The following is a 23,897-nucleotide window of genomic DNA, read 5'->3' as shown; positions in this document are numbered from 1 at the left end:
TAAAAAATAAAATAAAATAAAAATAAAGGGAGTCGGGTGGTAGGGCAGCGGGTTAAGCTCAAGCGGCGTGAAGCGCAAGGACCCGCATAAGGATCCCGGTTTGAGCACCCGGCTTCCCGACCTGCAGGGGCGTCGCTTCACAAGTAGTGACTCAGGTCTATCTTTCTCTCCCCCTCTCTGCCTTCCTCCTCTCTCCATTTCTCTCTGTCCTATCCAACAACGACATCAACAACAATAATAACTACAACAACAATAAAAACAAGGGCAACAAAAAAGGTGAAAATAAATAATAACAACAAATTTAAAGTAAAAAAAAAAAGGTTACGAACCTTAAGGGGGGGCAGGCGGTGGTGCACCCGGTTAAGTACACACAGTACTATCTGCAAGGCCCTGGCTTCGAGCCTTTGCTCCTCACCTGCAGTGGGAGGTCCCACAAGTGATGAAGCAGGTCTACAGGTGTCTTTCTATCTCCCCCCTCCCCTCCTCTCACAATTTCTCTCTGTCCTATTGAATGGAAAAAGAAACAAATAAAGAAAGAGAGAAAGAAAGGGAAAGGCGGTGGTCCTGGAGGTGGCGCAGTGGTGAAGCTTTGGACTCTCAAGCATGAGGTCCCAGAGTTCAATCCGGGAGAGCGCATGTACCAGAGTGATGTCTAGTCCTTTCTCTCTTCGTCTTTCTCATAAATAAATTAAATTTTAAGAAAGAAAGAAAGAAAGAAAGAAAGAGAGAGAGAGAGAAAGAAAGAAAGAAAGAAAGAAAGAAAGAAAGAAAGAAAGAAGGAAAGAAAAAAGGGAAAGGCGTCCAGAAGCAGTAGATTGGTAGTGCTGGCACCAAGCCCCAGCAACTGGAGGCAAAAAAAAAAAAATTAAAGACTACCAAGGTGGGGGGAGATAGCATAATGGTTTATGCAAAGAAGCTCTAATCCTGGGAGTTGCATGGTAGCACAGCAGGTTAAGCAAAGTTTAAGGACCAGAGTAAGGATCCTGGTTCAAGGCCCCGGCACAGTGAAGCAGGTCTGTAGGTGTCTTTCTTTCCCCCTCTGTCTTCCCCTCCTCTCTCCATTTCTCTCTGTCCTATCCAACAACGATGACATCAATAACAACAACAATAATAACTACAACAATAAAAAAAAAAAAAGCTCTAATGCCTGAGGCTCCAAAGTCCCAGGTTCAATCCCCCACACCACCAAAAAACCAGAGCTGAGGGTGGGAGTAGATAGCATAATGGTTATACAAACAGACTGTCATGCCTGAGGCTCTGGAGTCACAGGTTCAATCCCTCACACCACCATAAACCAGAGCTGATCAGTGCTCTGGTAAAAAAAAAAAAAAAAAAAAAAAAAACCCAGAGCTGAGCAATGCTCTGGTAAAGATAAATATATTTTTTAAAAAATTATCAATGAAAGAGATAGGAGAGAAAATAAGAGGATCATTCTGGTACAAATACTGTGGCGGGGGGGGGGGGGTTTGAATTTGGGACCTCAAGTTTGAAAGTCCAACACTATCCACTGTCCGACCTGCTGGACTGTGGTTATATGGTTTTTGAATTAGTAACTCCTTTTCAAGATCTAAATAAATAAGATAATAAACCAAGACTAAGGATTTATATATGAGATTCATAGAAGAAAAAAAAACAAACTGCAACAATAAAAAAGATTAGAGTTGTGTATTAGCTGCCAACAGTGGAATTGAGGAGATAACTCTGCCTGTTAGAGCACTAGTGATGACTTCTGGGTAGCAGGTTTACAGACAACTTATTTTCTTTGTTTCTGCAATTACACATCTTCCCCAATAGGCTTCAGAACTAACTGTTCATAAAGAAGCAAAACTGTTAAAAAGCATGAAGAGAAAGAAAGCGTTTAAGCAGATAATTGTTTTATTAACCTTAGATGATGAGACCTAAACAGGTATCGCATCTGGTCCAAATAGAAACCAAGTAATCATTTGGCAGAATTAGAGATGCCCTCCACTGCCCACTCCCCACCAAACAAAATATAGACTACTTCTCTTAAACCCTCACTTAGCTATGGGTTACTGCTTTGTTGACAAATTACTGTATATTACTCATCTATTTTTCTTCTTGCAACTACACTGTGTGATTCAGGTTCAGAGTCTACCAAATCTGACCTGTAAATAGTTTGCTATTCACCAGACATAGTTGTAATTTTCCAGACTGTGGTTTCCACATGCCCTGTAGAGTCCACCAGAAAACTCACATTTACCTTGGGTTGGACCAGGGGACTTCTGCCAAAAAGTTAACAAAAGCTCATGGTCTCTGAGCAGAGTTTTGGCAAAACAAGGCTGCTGGTGAGTAAGGTGGAGAACTGTATGAAATCTCTGCCCTCCCTATTCTCTAGACAAACCTTAAAAAACAGTGGTCTGGGGGCCGAGTGGTGGTGCACCTGGCTGAGTGCATACATTACAATGCACAAAGTAGACCCAGGTTCAAGTCCCAGTCCCCACCTACAGGGGGAAAGCTTTGCAAGTGGTGAAGCAGTGCTACAGGTGTCTCTGTTTCTCTCCCTCTTCCTTCTCAATTTCTGGCTGTCTCTATCAAGTAAATAAAGATAAAAAAAAAAAAAAAACCACTAATGTGTTCTGGAGCTCCCCTTCCCCAGAGCCCCACCCCACTAGGAAAAGAGAGAGGCAGGCTGGGAGTATGGATTGACCAGTCGACGCTCATGTTCATCGGGGAAGCAACTACAGAAGCCAGACCTTCCACCTTCTGCATCCCACAATGATCTTGGGTCCATACTCCCAGAGGGATAAAGAATAGGAAAACTATCAGGGGAGGGGATGGGATATGGAGTTCTGGTGGTGGAAATTGTGTGGAGGTATACCCCATACCCCTCTTATCCTATGGTTTTGTCAATTTCCTTTTTTAAATAAATTTTAAGATTTTTTTAAAAAGATTAAAAAAAAAAAAACAGTGGTCTGGGAGGTGGCACAGTGGATAAAGCATTAGACTCTCAAGCATGAGGTCCTGAGTTCAATCCCCGGCAGCATACATACCAGAGTGATGTCTGGTTCTTCCTCTCTCTCCTCCTATCTTTCTCATTAACAAATAGAAAGAGATACAGAGACACCTGCAGCCCTACTTCACCACCTGTGATGCTTCCCCACTGTAGGTGGGTACCAGGGGCTTGAACCTGGGTCCTTGCACTCTGTAATATGTGCGCTTAACCAGATGTACCACCACCTGCCCCCCATAAGAAAATAATTAAATTGCTCAACAATTTGTTTGGCTTTGTATGTTAACTCTCTTTTCAGCCACCAGGTGCCAGATGCCATCAAGATGCAGGCCAGGCTTCCTTGGACTGAAGACCCCACCAATGTGTCCTGGAGCTCCGCTTCCCCAGAGACACACCCTACTAGGGAAAGAGAGAGGCAGACTGGGAGTATGGACCAACCAGTCAACGCCCATGTTCAGCGGGGAAGCAATTACAGAAGCCAGACCTTCCACCTTCTGCAACCCTGGGTCCATGCTCCCAGAGGGATAGAGAATGGGAAAACTATCAGGGGAGGGGATGGGATATGGAGATCGGGTAGTGGGAATTGTGTGGAGTTGTACCCCTCCTACCCTATGGTTTTGTTAATTTAGCCTTTCTTAAATAAAAAAATAAATTAAAAAAGAAAAGAATTAAAAAATATTTTTATCTCTTTATTATTGTATAGAAATAGAGAGGAACTGAGAGAGGAGAAAGAGAGAGGAAAAGAGACACCTGCAGTCCTGCTTCACTATTCATGAAGCTTTCCCCCTGCATGTGGGGACCAGGGTCTTGAACCTGCATTCTTGCTCACTGTAATGTGAGCACTTAACCAGGTGTGCAACCGACTGGTTCTATAAATAAAATCTTTTTTAAAAAATCAAATTTTTAACTATGGGCATGATCCAGGTTTAAGCTTTACTATACTTAGGGAAGCTTTGGTTCTGTGGTATCTTCTTCTCTTTTAAAATATTTTCTTTATTCTTCTGAGAGTTATAGAGAGAAAGACCAAAGCACTGCTCAATGCTGGCTTACAATGGTGCTGGAGACTGAATCTGGGAGCTAGGTGCCTCAGGCATGAAAGTCTTTTACATAATCATTATGCTTTCTCCTCAGCCACTGTTTCCCCAGACTCTGTCACCTCACCAACTATCTAACTGAAAATGTAGTCCCCGAGTGGTACCACTAACAATGAGGTCAACCACAGCAGCCACACAAAACTTTCCATTTTGAACATTTAATCAAAAAGTTATAAAACGTTGTTTCCTTATACAAAATTCGCATTAAGACAATTTTCTTTCCAGATCTTATTACAACTCAATAACTTAAAGCATTCAAGAGGCGGAGCCAGGTGGTGGCCCACCAGGTTAAGCACACATGTAATGAAGTGCAAGGATCCTGGTTCAAGTCCCTAGCTCTCCACCTGCAGGGGGGTCACTTTATAAGTGGTGAAGCAAGCCTGTGGATGTCTATCTTTTTCCCCCCTCTATCTTCCCCCCCACACACACCCCTCTTAATTTCTCTCTGTCCTATCCAACAGAAAAAAGAAAAGAAAATGGCCACTAGGAGCAGTGGATTCATAGTACAGGCAATGAGCCCCAGCAATAACCTTAAAAAAAATAATAATAATAAGCTTCCAAGAAGCTTGGGTTGTCTCTCAGTGATAGAGTGCATGCTTTGCATGCACACATAGTCTGAAGGGGAAAAAAAGTTAGGTAAACAGAAAGCCTTGAAACAAGAAAAGGCATCCCCGAGGCAAACTGAAGCACATACTGAAGACTGTTAGTGCTTGGGCATACCCTTCCAGTAACAATCATCTCTCCAGATCATAAAGCAGATCCAAATTGTATTTCTCCACAGGATGAGAATGAGAACAGGTCTTTCTTGTACAAGCAAGGCCTCTAACAGCTGTTCTTCAAATACTCAGTCAGGAGGGAAAGCTAGCTGTACTCCTTGTCATCCTGCTGTTAATGGCCAAGCTGAATTGGGTTGGCTGGACTAATATCCTTTTAATTCCCCCACTGCTACATGTGTGTCCTCCTTAATGCTACCCACTCTGCAGGGTACCCTTGTCCCTTCCTCAAGGGAAAGTAGCTGGGTTTCTTGCTGGCCTTCCAAATGAACTGTGGTTGTTGAGGCAGTGGGAGCCAACACCAACAACAGCTCCTCTGTCACCCATGTCCTTTTCAGGAAGAGAGAGGGCTGTCAAGGGGGAGGGGTGGCAAATGTCCAGGCTGTTGGGTGAAGGCCAGAAAGAAAGAACCTGTTGTTACAATCCTACTTCCCCCACTGGTGCTGAGGGGATTGTGAATGAAATAGCACTTCTGACTTCAGTCAGCCATTCTAGGGGCACAGACAGAGGGCAAAAGGCAGGGCAACGGTCCAGCCAAAGGCTAAGGCAGGGAAGGGAGGAAGGGCTGTTCAGCTGGGCTGATGACAGATGACTGATTGTATGTTCCACTGAGGGCAGGTGGAAGGTCTTGGTGTCCTCAAGTTGCCCACCCTTAAGCACTGCATACACGTGCTCTCCAGCACTTATTCTCTCCAGTTCTTTAGTGAAAGGAATCTCAGTTCTGAAAATGCAAGTTCTGACTGGGAAATTTATATGCCCAGGAGTGGAGAGTGCTAGTGATTTGCATATCTATCACAAGAGAAAGCTGAAAAAGAGTCAAAAGTGGTTTACAACAAGAGGAAGAAATGCTTAGCTTGTTCCTCAGTTTAAGGAAAAGTCACTGCTTCACCAGAGATGGGACTCTTTCCAAGATATCTGAATTGATTGTAGTTTTCTCCTGAAACTCAAGTATAAGAAAGAAAAAAAAAAGTGGGGAGGGGAGCAAATTATAGCTTTCAGGAAACTTCAGACCTTTCCACAAAGTAGTCTCTGACGATTTGGTAGGTGCTTAGAAGATATGGAGTTTGTGTAGAGAAAAGTTAGTAATATTGTTGTTTGTCTCTGATAAGAAACACATACACATTGGTAGGTATACACGGGTGCTTCTCGGAAGTGTCCTAATATGGCAATTCTCAGAAGACAACAATGAGGTAGCTAAGATCCAACTTAGAGTTATGAAAAATGCTCCTTATACAGCTCTCCGTAGAGTTTTGCTTGAGAGGGGATTGTGGTCACCACCTGATTTTGAAACACAAATTTTTTGATTCTTTCAAACACCCAGAGGAAGATAAGCAGGATGCTGACATACTGGATCCAGGCAAACTTTATCATTTCCCAGAATCCTGGTAGATACGTACACATAGTTAAGGAGTTATAGCTGATACTTCAAAAGTTAAACCAAAGTTAAGTTTAGACAGGAAATGGCAAAAAAATGTTTCAAATACCCTTAAGATAAAAGTGATTATTAAGACATAAATATGGATGGTTCTAACCTAGAAGAATTACTCAGGAAAAAAAAAAAAAAACAGGAAATGATATTTTTTTCTTGGATGAACAGCACAAAGATGGGGTCATTTCTGTTCAGCCACAGAGCTAAAGAAACTTCAGATCTAAGACTTTCCACATCTGTTTCTTTTTGAAACAACTGAAGAATCATTCTCTTTTTTTTTTTTTGAAATGGAGCTACTGTTGGCTCTTCACCAGAAAGGATATGAAATGACTTCCGTGGGGTATCGGATGACAGCATTAATCACAAATGGAGCTTCAGCAGCCCTTCCCACTAGCCAGATGGGGTTGAGATCAGTCAAAATGGTGGTGACTGCAATATAATCAGAAGGTAATTTATGAATGCTCTCTTTGGCAATGAAATATTGAGAACTAAAAAAGTAATCTTTAGGTGGTGAGATAGTATAGTGGCTACACAAAAGACTTTCATGTCTGAGGTTCTAGGTCCTAGATTCAATACCTGGCACTACCATAAGCCAGAGCTAAGCAGTGGTCTCGCAAAATTAATTAAAATAAATAAAAGTTATTTTCGAACTCTCTCAGATAATTTCTGCACTTTAGAATTCATCCCCCCATTAACAGTTCATTCAAAAGCTGGCAAGATAGTTCACTTGGAGAGTAAGCTTGCTTTGTTATGAGTAAACCTAGGTTTGAGCCCAGCCTCCACCAAAATGAGACAAGCTTTAGTACTGTCATGGATTTCTCTCTATCTCTATGTGAAAAAGTCAGCCAGAAGTAGTAATACCCCATTTATGACAAGAGAGAGAAATTTAAAGTGCAAATATGCTCATACATTATTTGTTATAATACTTATGTCCAAAATGTGGAAAACAGTCTATGTGTTTTGTAACTGATGAGTGGTTAAGCAAAGTCCTATTATCCTATCACTAAAAACAATTAAAACTATGTAGTACTGGGGCCGGATGGTGGTACACCTGGTTGAGCCCACATGTTGCAGTGTGCAAGGAACCAGGTTCAAGACCTGGTTCCCATCTGCAGGGGGAAAGCTTTATGAATGGTGAAGCAGTGCTGCAGGTCTCTCTGTCTCTTTCTCTCTTTTACCCATTCCCCTCTCAATTTCTGACTGTGTCTATCAAATAAAGATTAAAAATTGTAAAAAAAAAAGATTTAAAAAAAACTATGTAGTACTGTGAGGAAATATTTATTCTACAGAGTAAATAAGAAGGCCAACAGTAGATAGCATAATGATTATGTAATTAGGCAAGAAAAAGGAATTAAAGGGATAAAAATTAGAAAAGAAGAGGCAAAACTGTCACTATTTGCAGATGATATGATTGTATACATAGAAAAACCTAAAGAATTCAGCTGGAATCCTGGAAACTATTAAGCAGTATAGTAAAGTGGCAGATTTAGGGTGATGATAGATAGCATATGCTTAGGCAAAGAGACTCTCATGCCTGAGGCTCCAACATCCCCCGTACCGCCATAAGCTAGAGCTGAGCAGTGCTCTGGTTAAAAAAAAAAAAAAAAAAGTGGCAGGTTTACAAAATCAACATATAAAAACCAGTGGCATTTCTCTATGAAACACTAAGTCAGAAGAAGAAATACAGAAACCAACACCATTTACTATAGCAGATTTAACATTGTAAAAATGAAAATTATATGTAGAAATACATACATATGTCATCCCTACTAAGGTGGCACAAAATTTGAGCAAATAGAACAAAAGATACCAAAATTTATCTGGAACCATAAAATATCTAGGAACACTAAAAAAAAAATCTTGAGAAAAAAGAACAAGAATGGAGGCATCGCACTTCAAGACCTCAAATTATATTATAGGGCTATTGTAATCAAAACTGCCTAGTACTGGAACAAAAACAGATTCACAGAGCAGTGGAATAGAATTGAAAGCCTAAAAATAAACCCCTACATCTAATTTTTGACAAGAGAGGCCAAAGCATTAAATGGAGTAAGAATCTCTTCAAGGACCCAGGTTCAAGCCCCTGGTCCGTACTTGCAGGGGGAAAGCTTCAAATCTCTTCAACAATTAATGTTTGAAAAATTGAATTAAAGCATGGAGAAAACTGAAACTGGACTACTACATCTTATTACACACTAAAGTAAACTCCAAATGGATCAAAGATTTGGATATTAGGCCAGGAACCATCAAATATTTAGAGGAAAACTTTGGCAGATCTCTTTTCAATGTCAACCTTGGGGAAAAAAAAAGGTGTATTTCATATATTTCATAAGTGGTGAAGCAGGGTTATAGGTGTCTCTCTCTCCCTCCTCAATTTCTTCTTGTTCTAACAAGTAGAATATATAAAGTTAAAAAAAAAAAAAGGGAGTTTGGCAGTAGCGCAGCAGGTTAAGCACACGTGGCACAAAGTGCAAGAACTGGCGTAAGGATCCCGGTTCGAGCTCCAGCGCCCAACCTGCAGGGGAGTCGCTTCACAGTCTGTGAAGCAGGTCTGCAGGTGTCTTTCTCTCCCTCTCTGTCTTCCACTCCTCTCTCTCTCTGGCTTATGGTGGTGTGGGGGGATTGAACCTGGGACTTTGGAGCCTCAGGCCTGAGAGTCTGTTTGCATAACCATTATGCTATCTACCCTCCGCCCGCTCTCTCTATTTCTCTCTGTCCTATCCAACAACGACAACATCAAGAACAACAATAATAACTACAACAACAATAAAAAAACAACACAGGCAACAAAAGGGAAAATAAATTTAGAAAAAGGAAGGGGGTAAGAAACAAAAGAACCATTTTAGAAAAATAAATTTGTTTAAAGTGAAAAACCAACAACAACAAAAGCACTGAAACTGTTTTCAGTATAGTGGGAGCATGAGTTCAAACTTGGGTCTCACACATGGTATAGCAACATACTACCCAAATGAGCTACTTTGCCAGCCCAGTAGTGTTTGTTTCTCTTTGAAATGTGCCTTCCCCACACAAAATCAGCTTTAAAACTCCTTTATTTCTAGAATAATGTTGCCAGTGTATTACATAGTATCAAGAAGCAATACTGGAATTGCAAGAGTCCCCCTATCAAAATCTCTGTGTAGTTATCTGTCATGTTTGGCTGCCAAGTAATATTGTAGATTTTAAAAAATATTTATTTATTTATTCCCTTTTGTTACCCTTGTTGTTTTATTGTTGTAGTATACTCTAGATGTTTTTAGAGAAAAAACTCAGACCACCTTGGATGCTTTATAAAAAAAAAAGGGAGGGGCAGGCAGTAGCGCAGAGGGTTGAGCACACATTGCACAAAGCACCAGGATCGGCCCCCGGCTCCCCACCTGCAGGGGAGTCGCTTCACAGGTGGTGAAGCAGGTCTGCAGGTGTCTATCTTTCTCTCCCCCTCTCTGTCTTCCCCTCCTCTCTCCATTTCTCTGTCCTATCCAACAACAATGACAACAATAATAGTAACAACAACACAAACAACAATGGCAAAAAAAGGGAAAAAATGGCCGCCAGGAGCAGTGGATTTGTAGTGCAGGCACCAAGCCCCAGCAATAACCCTGGAGGCAAAAAAAAAAAAAAAAAAAGATTAATTTACTGAGAGAAAGAGAAGGCATGAAAAAAAAGAACCAGAGCATGACTCTGGCACATGTGATACCAGGGATCAAACTTAGCAGCTCATGCTTCTAAGTCTTGCACTTTATCCACTGTGCCACCTCCCAGTCCATCTAGATGCTTTCCCCCCTCCTATTACAATTGTTAATGTACGGTGAGTCACTTATATTTTCTAATTCCATCTGAAAGCTACGGATAGCAATTTGTCTTTTGGCTTCTTTTACAGGTATTGAAAAGGGAGTAACTTAATTAGGATTATGTTTTAAAGAATGAAACTAATAAATCTCTCAAATTAGTAATGGGATAAATATGACAATTAGTTGGCCTAACCTGACAGACCATAGAAGGGGGGCACAGAGAGTGGGTCTTTACATTAGAAGACAAAGGACAAATTCTAGGTAGTGTATTTATCTCCCATCACTAAGCATTCACTGGTCTTGACTCTTTCTTCCTTTTTTTCTTCCTTTCTTTTCTCTATTGGGGATTAATGTTTTACAGTTGATAGTAAATACAATAGTTTGTACATGCATAACATTTCTCAGTTTTCCGCATAAAAATACAACCCCCACTAGGTCCTCTTTTGGTCTTGACATTTTCACCATGACAAGGACTTCAATCCTTTTTTTTTTTTTTTTTAAGATTTTATTTACTTATTCTTAAAGAAGATAGGTGTAGAGAGAGAGAGGAAGAACTAGATATCAATCTAGTACATGTGCAGCTGGGAATTGAACTTGGGACCTCTTACTTGAGAGTCCAATGCTTTATTCACTGTGCTACCTCCCAGACCACAGGACCTCAATTCTGATTCCCACCAAAGTCTCCACTAACCTAGAAAGTCCTTAAAGGGTATCTGAAAGAAATCTATTCAGGACTCACCATTCCTTTCCTGGTAGGCAGCAATAATGTGGGTGAGGTCATAGTCAGAGGCAAAAGGACTAGTTCCATTGATGATAGACACCTGGGAACAGAAGGATGTAGTGTGAGTACCCAGGCAGCTTCTCCTCTGTCATTCTACCCTGTAGCTTACTCAGGTCAATATCAGAGGCCATCTTTTTTTATTCTGGTGCCCTATTTTAGTATCAATACTCGTTCTCTTCAAGTATTATTACTTATTGTTGGATAGAGACAGAGAGAAATTGAGAGAAGAGGATAAAAAGGGAGAGAGAGAGATACCTGCAGCCCTGTTTCACCACTCAAGTTAGCTTCCCCCCTGCAGGTAGGGACCAGGGGCTTGAACTTGTATTCTATGTGCACTTAACCAGGTGTGCCACTGCCTAGGCCCCAGTATGACAGAATTTTTTTCTAACAGTTTAGCTCATTTATTCTCACTTTTTTTTTTCTTTGTGGAGATGGAAACACAGGGTGAACTTTGTGAGTAGTGAAGCAGGGCTGCAGGTGTCTCTCTGTGTCTTCCTCTCTACCTCCCCCTACCCTCTCAATTTCTGGCTGTCCCTATCCAATAAATAAAGATAATTAAAAATAAAAAAATAGGGGAGTCGGGCTGTAGCGCAGTGGGTTAAGCGCAGGTGGCGCAAAGCACAAGGATCCTTAGGCTGTGCACAAGGACCGGCATAAGGATCCCGGTTCGAACCCCGGCTCCCCACCTGCAGGGGAGTCGCTTCACAGGCGGTGAAGCAGGTCTGCAGGTGTCTATCTTTCTCTCCATTTCTCTCTGTCCTAACCAACAACGACGACAACAACAATAATAACTACAACAATAAAACAACAAGGGCAACAAAAGGGAATAAATAAATAAAATATTTTTTAAAAAATAAATAAATAATAAAATAAAATAAAAAAATAAACACAGGATGAATATCTACAATTTTTAAAGCTATATATAGGAATGGGAGGTTATACCAACAACAATGCCATAGATTTCATGTCTGAGATTTGGTGATCCCAGGTTCAATGTTGGCACCACCATAAAACAGAGCTGAGCAGCATTTTGGCAAAACAAACAAACAAATAGCTGTTTATAAAACAACACTCTCTATTTTGATGGGAGAAATAATTCCTTTAATAATTTATTACCAAAGCGATGTTATACTTTGAAGAATATGGAGTTATTAGCAGAGTAAAAATATACTGTTATGAAAGTGGAGAGGGCTGTCCCAGAATATTTGCTCATATGAAAACAAGAGTTCATTGGTTCATTAAATCTGTCTGAGTGGGCTGAGGAGGTAGCACAGTGGTAGAACACATAGTGGATTGATCCCCACTACCAGCAAGTTAAAAACCAAAATCTAAGAGCTTACAATGTGCTTTAGCAACTAAGGTAAGAGTAGAAAACATGTGATCACTTTTACTACTACAGGAAGAGGGCTTATGCTTAACATTTCAGGTAGAAGTAATAAAAAATAAATCTGAGTATGGAATGATGGAGAGAGAAGAGGGTCAGGGGTGGACTGTGTGCTGGGATATTTGAACAGGGATCTGGACTGAGTGACAGAATGCTATAAAGATATTTAGTACAGAAGGATGAATATGGGATGATCTCACTCTCAGGCCGAAGTTGAAAAACAAGACCAGAAAAGAAAACACAAGTCGAACCTGAAATGGAATTGGAGTATTACACCAAAGTAAAAGACTCTGGGGTGGGTGGGTGGGTGGGGAGAATACAGGTCCATGAAAAATGATGAATGAAATAGTGGGGGTTGTATTGTTAAATGGGAATCTGGGGAATGTTATGCATGTTCAAACTATTGTATTTACTGTTGAATGTAAAGCATTAATTCCCAATAAAGAAATAAATTATTTTTTTAAAAAAAAGATATTTAGTAGAGGAAAAAGTGAGTACAAAGACTCTGAAAAGTGGCCTGGGAGGTGGCACAGTGTATATAAGATGTTGGTCTCTCAAATATCAGGTCCTGAGTTTAACCCTTAGTATTACATGTGTGAGAGTAAGACTAGGGTTCTCTATTAAAAATAAATATGAAATATAATATAAGGGAGTTAGGCGGTAGCACAATGGGATAAGCGCAGGTGGTGTAAAGTGCAAAGACTGGCATAAGGATCCCAGTTCGAGCCCATGGCTTCCCACCTGCAGGAGAGTTGCTTCACAGGTGGTGAAGCAGGTCTACAGGTGTCTGTCTTTCTCTTCCCCTCTGTCTTCCCCCCACCTCCATTTCTCTCTGTCTTATCCAACAACAACGACATTAATAACTACAACAATAAAGCAACAAGGACAACAAAAGGGAATAAATATTAAAGAACATATATATAGATAATATAAATATAAAATAAGGGGGTCGGGTGGTAGTGCAGCAGGTTAAGCACAATGGCAAGAAGCACAAGGACCAGCATGAGGGGGTTCTAACCCCCGGCTCCCCACCTGCAGTGGTGTTGCTTCACAGGTGGTGAAGAAGGTCTGCAGGTGTCTATTTATCTCTTCCCCTCTCTGTCTTCCCCTCCTCTCTCCATTTCTCTCTGTCCTATCCAACAACGACATCAATAACAACAATAACAATAATAACAAGAGCAACAAGGGCAACAAAAATGGGGAAAAAATAGCCTCCAGGAGCAGTGGATTCACAGTGTCAGCACCAAGCCCCAATGATAACCCTGGAGGCAAAAAAAAAAAAAAAGTTGGGAGCCGGGCGGTAGCGCAGTGGGGTAAGCGCATGTGGTGGCAAAGCACAAGGACTGGTCTAAGGATCCCGGTTTGAGCCCCAGGCTCCCCATCTGCAGGGGAGTTGCTTCACAGGTGGTGAAGCAGGGCTGTAGGTGTCTGTCTTTCTCTCCCCCCTCTCTGTCTTCCCCTCCTCTCTCCATTTCTCTCTGTCCTATCCAACAACAACAACATTAATAACAACAACAATAATAACTACAACAATAAAAAACAAGGGCAACAAAAGGGAATAAATTAAAATTTTTTAAATGAATATAAAAACAAACAAACTGTGAGCAGTTTTGTGGGTTTAAAATGGTACAAAAGTCAGTATGATCATGGAAGACAAGGAGACAGTAGCAAGACAATCAGTATAGAGATGGGGAATGAGGGGCCAAGTAGTGGCACAGCTGGTTAAGTGTTCACATTATAGTGTGCAAGGACACGGGTTTGAGCACACACTCTCCATCTGTAGGGGAAAAGCTTCACAAATGGTAGAGCAGAGCTGCAGGTGTCTCTCTCTCTTCCTTTTTATCATCCCCCCGCCTCTCAATTTCTGTTTATCCAATAATAAATAAATAAAGTTAAAAAAAAAAAAGCAATGGGGAATGACAAATGTAGGCATCTCTTAAGGCTACTATGACTGACTAAATGAGATTACATGTGTATACCTCTCAATTGAAGGACAGACCCTACTATATGTTCAGTAACTGACAGTATCATTTTTTAAAATTTTACTGGGGGATTAATGTTTTACAGTCAATAGTAAATACAATAGTTTGAGGAGTCAGGCAGTAGCGCAGCGGGTTAAGCGCACATAGCAGAAAGCACAAGGACCGGCATAAGGATCCCAGTTCGAGCCCCTGGCTCCACACCTGCAGGGGAGTCACTTCACTGCTTGTAAAGCGGGTCTGCAGGTGTCTATCTTTCTCTCCCCATCTCTATCTTCACCTCCTCTCTCCATTTCTTTCTGTCCTATCCAGCAATGAAGATCAATAACTACAACAATAAAACAACAAAGGCAATAAAAGGGAATAAATAAATAAATATATATTTTTTAAAAGTAAATACAATAGTTTGTACATGTCTAACATTTCTCTGTTTTCCACATAACAGTGCAATCCCCACTAGGTCCTCTGTCATCAAGTTCTAGGACCTGAACTCTTTCCCCTCCAAAAATAAACAGAATCTTTTACTTTGGTGTGATAGTATCATTTTTGAAATGCTTTGTGAAAAAGGTCACTTAGGACACTACTTAATGCTCAGAGGATCAGTCAATCAAGAGGACTTAACAATTATTAATATCTATGCACCCAATGAGAAGCCATCTAAATACATCAAACTTCTACTGAAAGAGCTACAGCAATATATTAACAGTAACACAATCATAGTAGGGGACTTCAACACCCCACTATCTCAACTTGACAGATCATCCAGGAAGAAAATCAGTAAAGACATAAGGGAGCTAAATGAAGAGATAGATAACCTAGAACTACTGGACATTTTCAGAGTCATTCAGAGCAAGTTGTGGTATATATACACAATGGAATACTACTCAGCTGTAAAAAATGGTGACTTCACCGTTTTCAGCCGATCTTGGATGGACCTTGAAAAAATCATGTTGAGTGAAATAAGTCAGAAACAGAAGGATGAATATGGGATGATCTCACTCTCAGGCTGAAGTTGAAAAACAAGATTAGAAAATAAAACACAAGTCGAACCTGAAATGGAATTGGAGTATTACACCAAAGTAAAAGATTCTGGGGTGGGTGGGTGGGTGGGGAGAATACAGGTCCATGAAAAATGATGAATGAAATAGTGGGGGTTTTATTGCTAAATGGGAATCTGGGGAATGCTATGCATGTAAAAAAAAAAAGAAGTAGAAACGCAAAGCAGAAATTGACTGAGTTTGGAGTATGGCACCAAAGTAAGAAAGCAGAAGTATACTAGAGTTTGCAGTGAGTACCTCCCTAATACTTCCTCTCCACTTTTCCAAGCTTTGGGTCCATGATTGCTCAACAATTTGTTTGGCTTTGTATGTTAACTCTCTTTTCAGTCACCAGGTTCCAGGTATCATCAGGATGCCGGCCAGACTTCCCTGGATTGAAGACACCACCAATGTGTCCTGGAGCTCAGCTTCCCCAGAGACACATCCTACTAGGGAAAGAGAGAGGCAGACTGGGAGTATGGACCGACCAGTCAACGCCCATGTTCAGCGAGGAAGCAATTACAGAAGCCAGACCTTCTACCTTCTGCAACCCTCAACGACCCTGGGTCCATGCTCCCAGAGGGATAGAGAATGGGAAAGCTATTGGGGGAGGGGGTGGGATATGGAGATTGGGCGGTGGGAATTGTGTGGAGTTGTACCCCTCCTACACTATGGTTTTGTTAATTAATCCTTTCTTAAATAAAAAAAAATAAAAATAAAATAAAATAAAATAAAGAAAAAGGTCACTTAGAATAAGTTGTTTTTAAGATGTGTGCATCTTAAAACAATAAACAATTTGGTTCTTAGATATTTTTTCTTTCTTCCTAAATGTAAATATAGGTGTCTCTATATTTTGAAAGAATTCACTCACAGAGAAACATTATTCCTACTTCTAGTTTTCTCTCTCCCAAGAACTAGGTATAAAAGTAGCACACAGAAACAATAAGATGGAGAAATGGGAGCATCCTTACATTGTACCGGACATCTAGGCCACTATAGCTTAGGGGCTGCTTCTGCTGTAGCCTCAGGTCTCCGTTCACATATAACTGGGATCCTGGTACAGGGAAGGAGGACTGGAGAAATGCCATGCTCTGCATCACAAATGTTGACATCCTCTGAAATTGTTAGAGGGAGAGTTAAATCAGATCTGAAGGGCGCCAAGTTCCAAATGTCACTAGTTTGTGACTGAAGCCTAACAACTTCTCACATATCTGGTTTAGCCAAGCAGGAAGCTCTTCCCAGTACCCTCTAAGTTATTTTTTTATTTTTAATTGTTTTTTTTAATTGGGGAAATAATGTTTTACATTCAACAGTAAGCACAATAGTTTGTACATGCATAACATTCCCCAGTTTCCCATATAACAATACAACCCCCACTAGGTCCTCTGAATCTGAGTTATTAATAGTGTTTATAATGTACTATGACTCAAGTGAAAAGTATTTTATTATAGAGTTTCCCTAGAAATCTGAAAGAGAGTGAGGGTAGATAGCATAATAGTTATAAAAAGAGACTCATGTCTGACGCTCCAGAGTCCCAGGTTCAACCCCCCACACCACCATAAGCCAGAGCTGAACAGTTCTCTAGTTAAAAAGAAAGAGAGAGAGAGAGAAGGAAAGAGAAAGAAAGAAAGAAAGAAAGAAAGAAAGAAAGAAAGAAAGAAAGAAAGGAATCTGAAAGAGAGTTGTGTTCTGTTTGAAGACAAAAGTGAAGGATGAGTGCATCCATCAGGAATTAACTCACGTGTAATTGGTAGGAGAAAGTTAGAATGAGCTGTACACCAACAACATGCTCCATGGACTGCAGGGGAAGCTCCAGTTTAAAATGTAACATGTCCATTTTCCCATCCTGGTTCCTGTCTTCTTCTCTAGTCTATAAAACATAAAAGAAGGCCAGACACTGGTGCTTAATAAGTCAGAAAGGACCTTTGTACCATTGAATGTGCACAATAACGCACAGTTCTGTCACACACCAGAATTATCTTCCTCACTGAAAGAAAAAGAGAAATAGGTATATAAGTAGGGGCCAGGTGATGGCACACCTGATTAAGTGCACACATTACAGTGCACAAGGACCCTGGTTCAAGCTCCTGGTCCCTACCTGCATAAATGGTAAAGCAGGGATATAGCAGGTCTCTCTCTCTCCCTCTACCTCTCTCACTCTCTCTCTTTTCTAACTAGTGCACTGATCAGCTCTGGTTTATGGTAGTGCAGGAAATTGAATCTAGGACTTTGGATCCTCAAGTATAAAAGTCTCTTTGAATAACCATTATGCTATCTAACCCACACCCCCAGTCTCTCTCCTTCTCTAATCTTTTCCTCTTAATCTCTGTTTCTATCAAATAAATAAATAAATAAATAAATTTTAAAAGTATAAATGGGTCAGAAGGGGAGAAAAAAAACTTTTTAAAAAAATATTTATTTATTTTCCTTTTTGTTGCCTTTGTTGTTTTTCATTGTTGTTATAGTTATTGTTGTTGTTATTGATGTTGTTGTGTCGTTGTTGGGTAGGACAGAGAGAAATGGAGAGAGGAATGGAAGACAGAGAGGGGGAGAGAAAGATAGACACATGCAGACCTGCTTCACCACCTGTGAAACCACCCTCCTGCAGGTGGGAAGCCCGGAGCTCAAACGGGGATCCTTACTCTTTGAGCCATGTGCGCTTAACTCACTGAGCTACCACCGGACTCCCGGAAAAAAACTTTTAAGAGCAGTGAAGTAGTGCTGCAAGTACTTCTCTTTCTCTATGTCCCATTTTCTTCTCAATTTTTCTGTCACTATCCAATAAATAAATAAAATGCTAAAAAGGAAGAAATAAGCACAATGTTCATGACCTCTAAAAGTAATACATACACATCTCAAACATTTGTGGGCCAAACTGAATGGGAACATAAAGTGGCAATGAAAGTAAACATTTGGGTGACATTTTTCTTTTTTCAGTTGTCTCATTTTACACTTTTTGTTTGCTTTGCTTCTGTTTTCTTTTTTCAGAACATATCTTGAGTTTGTATGGAAAATTTAAACAGCACATCAGAATTATTTACTACTAAACTAGAAATAAACTAAAAAAATCTATTTTTAATTCTTTTTTTAAATTGTTTAAAATTATTTTTATTAATTGGATAGAGAAAGCTAGAAATTGAGAAGGGAAGGGGAAATAGAGAAGAAGGAGATACCTACAGGCCTACTTCACCACTCACAAAGGTGGGAAACTGTGTCCTTACAGATTGGAACATGTGCACTCAACAAGGTGTGTCACTGCCTGGCCAAAAAACATCTATTTTTAATGTGGTGCCACAGCCTCACATGTATGCAAAATTACCACTCTTGAACCAGCTCTTCTACTTCTCTCTCTCTCTCCCTTTCTTTCTTTCTGTTCTTCCTCCTCTCTTTCTCTCTTTTGCCATGGCTATTACTAAGGCTTTATACCTCTATGATTCCAGCACTCCTGGTAAACTTTTTTCCCCCTTTCCTTTTTAGAGACACAGAGAAGAAAGACCACAGCACTATTTCAGCACTCAAGAAATTTCTCCTGTGCAGGTACAATTATATAAGACCAGGGGCTCAAAGCCAGGCCTTTAGGCATGTGTATTCTACTTAATAAGTTGTTTTCGGGGGAGGGGGTGGGATATGGAGATTGGGCGGTGGGAATTGTGTGGAGTTGTACCCCTCCTACCCTACGGTTTTGTTAATTAATCCTTTCCTAAATAAAAAAAAAAAAAGAAAGAAATTGAGAGGGGAGGGGAAAAAAAAGTTGTTTTCTTCCCCCCCACACTCCCCATGCTCCCTTCCACTCTGAGAAAGAATAACAAGATAAGAGGCACACTGCAGCACTTTTCCACTATCCATAGAGCCTCCTCTGGTACCATGTTGTATTCATGTGGAACCAGGGTTCAAACTCAGGGCCTCCTTGTGCTTGGTAAATGATGTACTTTACCAGGTGAGATATCTTCCAACATCTATATATTTATTAATGAAAAAGAAAGAGAGAGGAGGCCGGGGGTAGCATACCAGGTTAAGCACACATGGCGTGAAACACAAAGACCAACTTCAGGATCCAGGTTGGAGCCCCCAGCTCCCCACCTGTGCAGGGTGGGAGGTGGTGCTTCACAAGAGTGAGGCAGGTCTGCAGGAGTCTGTCTTTCTCTCCCCGTCTCTGCCTTCCCCTCTCCTCTTGACTTCTCTCTGTCCTATCCAACTACAATAGCTATAACAATAACAACAACATCAACAAGGGCAACAAAATGGGAAAAATGACCTCCAGGAGCAGTGGATTAATAGTTCATGCACTAAGCCCCAGCGATAACCCTGAAGGCAAAAGAGAGAGAGAGAAAGAGAGAATAGAGGATCACTCTGATATAGGTGGTGCCAGTGTCTGAACTCAGGACCTCACACTTGTAAGTCCTGCACTCCACTTCTGTGCTACCTCCCAAATCACTAGAAGCTGACTTTTTAAAAAGGCTTGGGGAGACAGGATGATTATTATACAAAAAGAATTTCATATCTGAAGCTCCAAAGTTTCAGGTTCAATCCTCAGCACCAACATAAGCCAGATCCAAACAATGCTTTGATCAAAAAAAGAATGTTTAAAATAGAAGATAAACTAATACTAACCATTATATATTCCCTAAAAAGATCCAGAAGAAAAACACCAAGCTCTATTTATACACCATTTAACCACAAACACCTTTGTTTCAGATGCTTGCTATTGGAGCTCATCTCTTCTCTGATGTGAGAACTTTAAAGCCTTGCATATCTTTTACTGTCATTCAATAAAAAGGAAAAGGAATCTAAGTAAAATCAACAAGGCATTAAGATTACACAAATGCATTATAAATTATGAATATGAAACTAGAAAAGCCAGAGATCAGGAGTCGGGGGGTAGCACTGCAGGTTAAGCGCACTTGGCGCAAAGCTCAAGAACTGGCGTAATGATCCCAGTTGGAGCCCCGGCTCCCCACATGCAGGGGAGTTGCTTCACAGGCAGTGAAGCAGGTCTGCAGGTGTATGTTTCTCTCCCCCTCTTCTCTTTGTCCTATTTAACAACGGCGACATCAATTGCCAGGATAGCCTGAGGGTACTTCTTCCCAAGCTAGTGCTCTCTGGGTTGGAGAGAACTCAACTGGAGCTGATCTAGGCTGCTGCGTGGGAGAGGGATCAGGAAATTGTGCCGCACTAACTTCGCAGGAGATACACTCTGGAACTCTTGGAGCCGGAAAGCAATTTCCAAGTGTCTTTAATCAGAAGAGCAGCTGTTTTTATACTCTCCAAGTAGGGTGGAAACAGAATGTGATATAGAGGGTGGAGCGAAAAGTGACTGGTGGAAGATCAGGGTGTGACAAGGAGAGGATCAGGGTGTGACAAGGAGAGGGGGTGGAGCAGGTGAGAATTCTACCACTAAACCACCAATGCCCTGGAGGGAGTGTGGTGCTTTATGTAAATGTAGAAGTAATTTATGTAAATAGACCAAAGCTTTGAATGGGATTAAATCTATCCCTATATAGGCATATGGTTAAGCAGAAGCCAGGGGGAGCTGGCATACTATCCAACATCTCCCCCTTTCTTTTTAACTATTTGCCATAGTATCAGGAGTGCGGGGCACTTTGTGAGGCAGGGAGACTGATAAGAGGCACACCTTTTGGGGTTCTACTGTCCCTCCTTGCTCAACCTCTCCGTAGAGAGAGAGACTAACAGGATTGACACACCCCTCAGGCTCAAGCCCTTCCAAGCTCAACCATATCTTCACAATTCCCCAACATCTCCCTCTTACTTAATGGCCATATATAACTGGGTCAATGTCTGTAAAAGGCTTCATCTCTGTCAGGGGAATAGCAGTGTAGGGGTGAACAGAAACCTGTTGGGAAGAAAGCAGAATGATAGTGTGTAAGTGTCTTCAAAAAGAACTAGCACAAGACAGGGAGGGATAAGTAAGAGTAGCAAGAGACAGAGTGAACCTGATGGGTGGAGGAGTGGGGGCCTGATAAGCCAAGGGGCTAGAGGGGTGATCTGGCATTGCAAAATCCCGAGTCAGCTGGCAGAAAGTTCTATGAACTGCTACAGTCATTCTTCAAGAAGTCCAGCAGTATAAAGGGAGTGTCCAGCAAGTTCTATAGAAGCATCAGTCCAATGTCAATGGCCATGAAATAAATGCCACACGTCTATCTTGATGGAGGAGGACAGCCAATGGAACTTTTCTTCTCTGTAGAGAGTGACCTGGAACCGCCAAAACATGATGGGCGAAACAGAAGCAGGAAGAGCAGACACCGATGGTTGAGAGAAAGGCAGTAGGAAAGTCTTGTCCTTTGGAGTCTGTGAATCAGGTTCTCCAGATCATGTCAGGTCACATCATGGGTTTTGGGGGATGGCTGTAATTGTGGGTGATGTCAGAGGTCAGGGGTCCAAGATGGATTTCTGGGGATTCTATATGAGCAGATGCTTCTTTATGCAAAGGCTTGTCATTGCTGTAGTCAATTACTTATGAAAAAACTTTGTAACAAATTAGAAGTTTACTACAATTGATAACTCAATGATTATAATTGGTTTAGGTATCTTTATAATTTCGTGTAAAGGTCATCTCATGTGACCTCATGTAGCAGTCTCTATATAGCAAAATTTTCATACCGAATTTAAGTCACATATATTGATTCTTAACTATTTTTACATTGCCTTTTTAAGCAAACTCAGGTTACTAGAGTTAACACATTTTAGTGACAATTTTTTTTTTGGTACATTTACAATATCAGATTGATGCCAAATTTGTTGTGGATTAATTTCCACAAGATAGCTTACAGGACATTTTCTGGGGCCCTCCAAAAATGTCCTGTATAGAGGATTTGTATTTTAACTTAGGAGATGATGAATTGTCACATTGAATATTTAGAGTTTTACCTTAAACACTCAGTTACTTTAATGAACTGATTTTACCTCTTCTCGTAAGAATGTAGCTTCGAAGTTACAATTTAACTGTTAATGTTTACCAAACTTGAAACACGCATATTAAACATATAGTTTATAACACACAGGAGGAGAAAAACTTGTAAATAAGACATATCATTTCAAATGCGAATTTAGATCTACTGTCATAGTTGAACCATCTTTACTCACACAGTTTAAGACTAAACATTTCATATTTATATCAAGACTTAAAAAAGAAATCAAAAAGGGGAATGAACAATTTTTGGACTGTTTCTGGACGTCTCCAGAAACCATGACTGCGTCCAGCCGTTTTATATAAAGTCAGTTAACTTTCAGAGTACTCTGAGCACAATGGGTCATACAAAAATTTTGGTCACTCAACTCACTCAATTTTTTTTTCACTCACTCACAAAACACAACTGGCCAGTCATAGCATAAGACATTCGGGGGGGGGGGGAAGAGTTCTGTGAATCATATATATATATATATTTTTTTTTTTTTGATTTTGCCATGCTGTATTATGGATCCTGGGGTACATCCTGCAGCCAGTCCTCTTGCAGCCAGTCTTCTTGCAGTGTTTCTTGTTCTTCAGGGATATCAGCGCCATCATGTGGGTATTGCCGGACATGGCGGTCAGGAACCCAAACAGGCTTGGAGTAATTTTGTGGAAAAATGCATGCGAAACCCCTCCCTATAGTCAACAGGGGGTCAGGTCCTTTCCAGATTTTATCAAGTGGGTCTTTCCCACTTGATAAAATTTTTGACTTTAATAGCTGGGAGGGTGGGTGGTGTTTGCCAATGAAGAATAATAGGTTGGTCTGAGTTTTTGTAAATATTAAAGAGATTTAATGTAGTTAAGGCTTTTGCCAGCTGGATATTGGGGGGGTACATTTCCTCTTTTTCTTTATTTAATTGAGCCTTAAGAGTTTGATGGGCCCTCTCAACAATGCCTTGTCCCTGTGGATTATACGGAATGCCTGTATTATGAGTAATGTTCCAGAGGGAACAAAAATCTTTAAATTGTTTGCTGGTAAAAGCAGGTCCATTATCCATTTTAAGTTGAAGAGGTAAGCCCATTACAACAAAACAGGAGAGCATATGGCTTATAAGCTTTTTTGAGTTTTCTCCAGTCTGAGCTGTAGCCCACATAAACTTAGAGAAGGTATCAAATTGAGACAAACACATATTTTTGTTTGCCAAAGTTGGGTATGTGGGTAACATCAATTTGCCAAAGAGCGTTGGCTTTTAAACCTCGAGGATTAACCCCCAGAGTTTGAATAGCAGGTGTTTTGATTAGACCTGCACAGGAGGAACATGTAGGAAGAATACGTTTTAACTGTGGCAGAGGAATATCAGGAAATTGAGCTCGAAGACCTTTAAGATTAACATGGGTTAGGGAATGAAAGTCAGCAGGATAAGAGACAGAGGCTAGGAGAATTCCTATGGAGGCAAGGTGGTCAGCTGCAGCATTCCCTTCGGACAGGGGACCAGGAAGAAGGTTGTGGGAACATAGGTGTTGAACATACAGTGGTTGGGTTCGAGAACAGAGCATAGAGGCAATTTGAATTAAAAGAGGAGAAAGTGGGTTGTCATCAATTCTTACATAAGATCGAGCAAGCCATGGAAGTAAGTTAACAGTATACACACTGTCAGAAAAAAGGTTGAAGGATTCTGGTACAACTGTTAATGCAAGGAAAACAGCATAAAATCTTTGTACTGAGGGGAATTATCAGGAAGTTCAGTAAAGAG

At 40.7% G+C, this 23,897-nt stretch overlaps 1 protein-coding gene across 2 annotated transcripts in view; it reads right to left on the bottom strand.

Moving 5' to 3' along the window:
- Window positions 1-4,203: 4,203 nt before the first annotated feature.
- Window positions 4,204-23,897, bottom strand: part of TMEM231 (transmembrane protein 231) — a 36,092-nt gene continuing 16,398 nt past the window's right edge. The window contains exons 3-7 of one of the 2 annotated variants that reach the window (XM_060185159.1): window positions 16,978-17,106; window positions 16,208-16,351; window positions 10,795-10,876; window positions 6,592-6,696; window positions 4,204-6,232 (exon numbers count right to left, since the gene is read on the bottom strand). In XM_060185159.1, coding sequence (XP_060041142.1) covers window positions 6,051-6,232; window positions 6,592-6,696; window positions 10,795-10,876; window positions 16,208-16,351; window positions 16,978-17,106 — 642 coding nt within the window. In that variant the 3' untranslated portion in view covers window positions 4,204-6,050. The remainder of the gene's footprint in view (window positions 6,233-6,591; window positions 6,697-10,794; window positions 10,877-16,207; window positions 16,352-16,977; window positions 17,107-23,897) is intronic. The other variant, XM_060185160.1, reaches the window with a different exon arrangement.

This window comes from Erinaceus europaeus, chromosome 2 (assembly GCF_950295315.1).
Source record: "Erinaceus europaeus chromosome 2, mEriEur2.1, whole genome shotgun sequence".
Classification (NCBI taxonomy): Eukaryota; Metazoa; Chordata; class Mammalia; order Eulipotyphla; family Erinaceidae; genus Erinaceus; species Erinaceus europaeus.
This window is presented reverse-complemented; position numbering and strand designations above follow the sequence as displayed.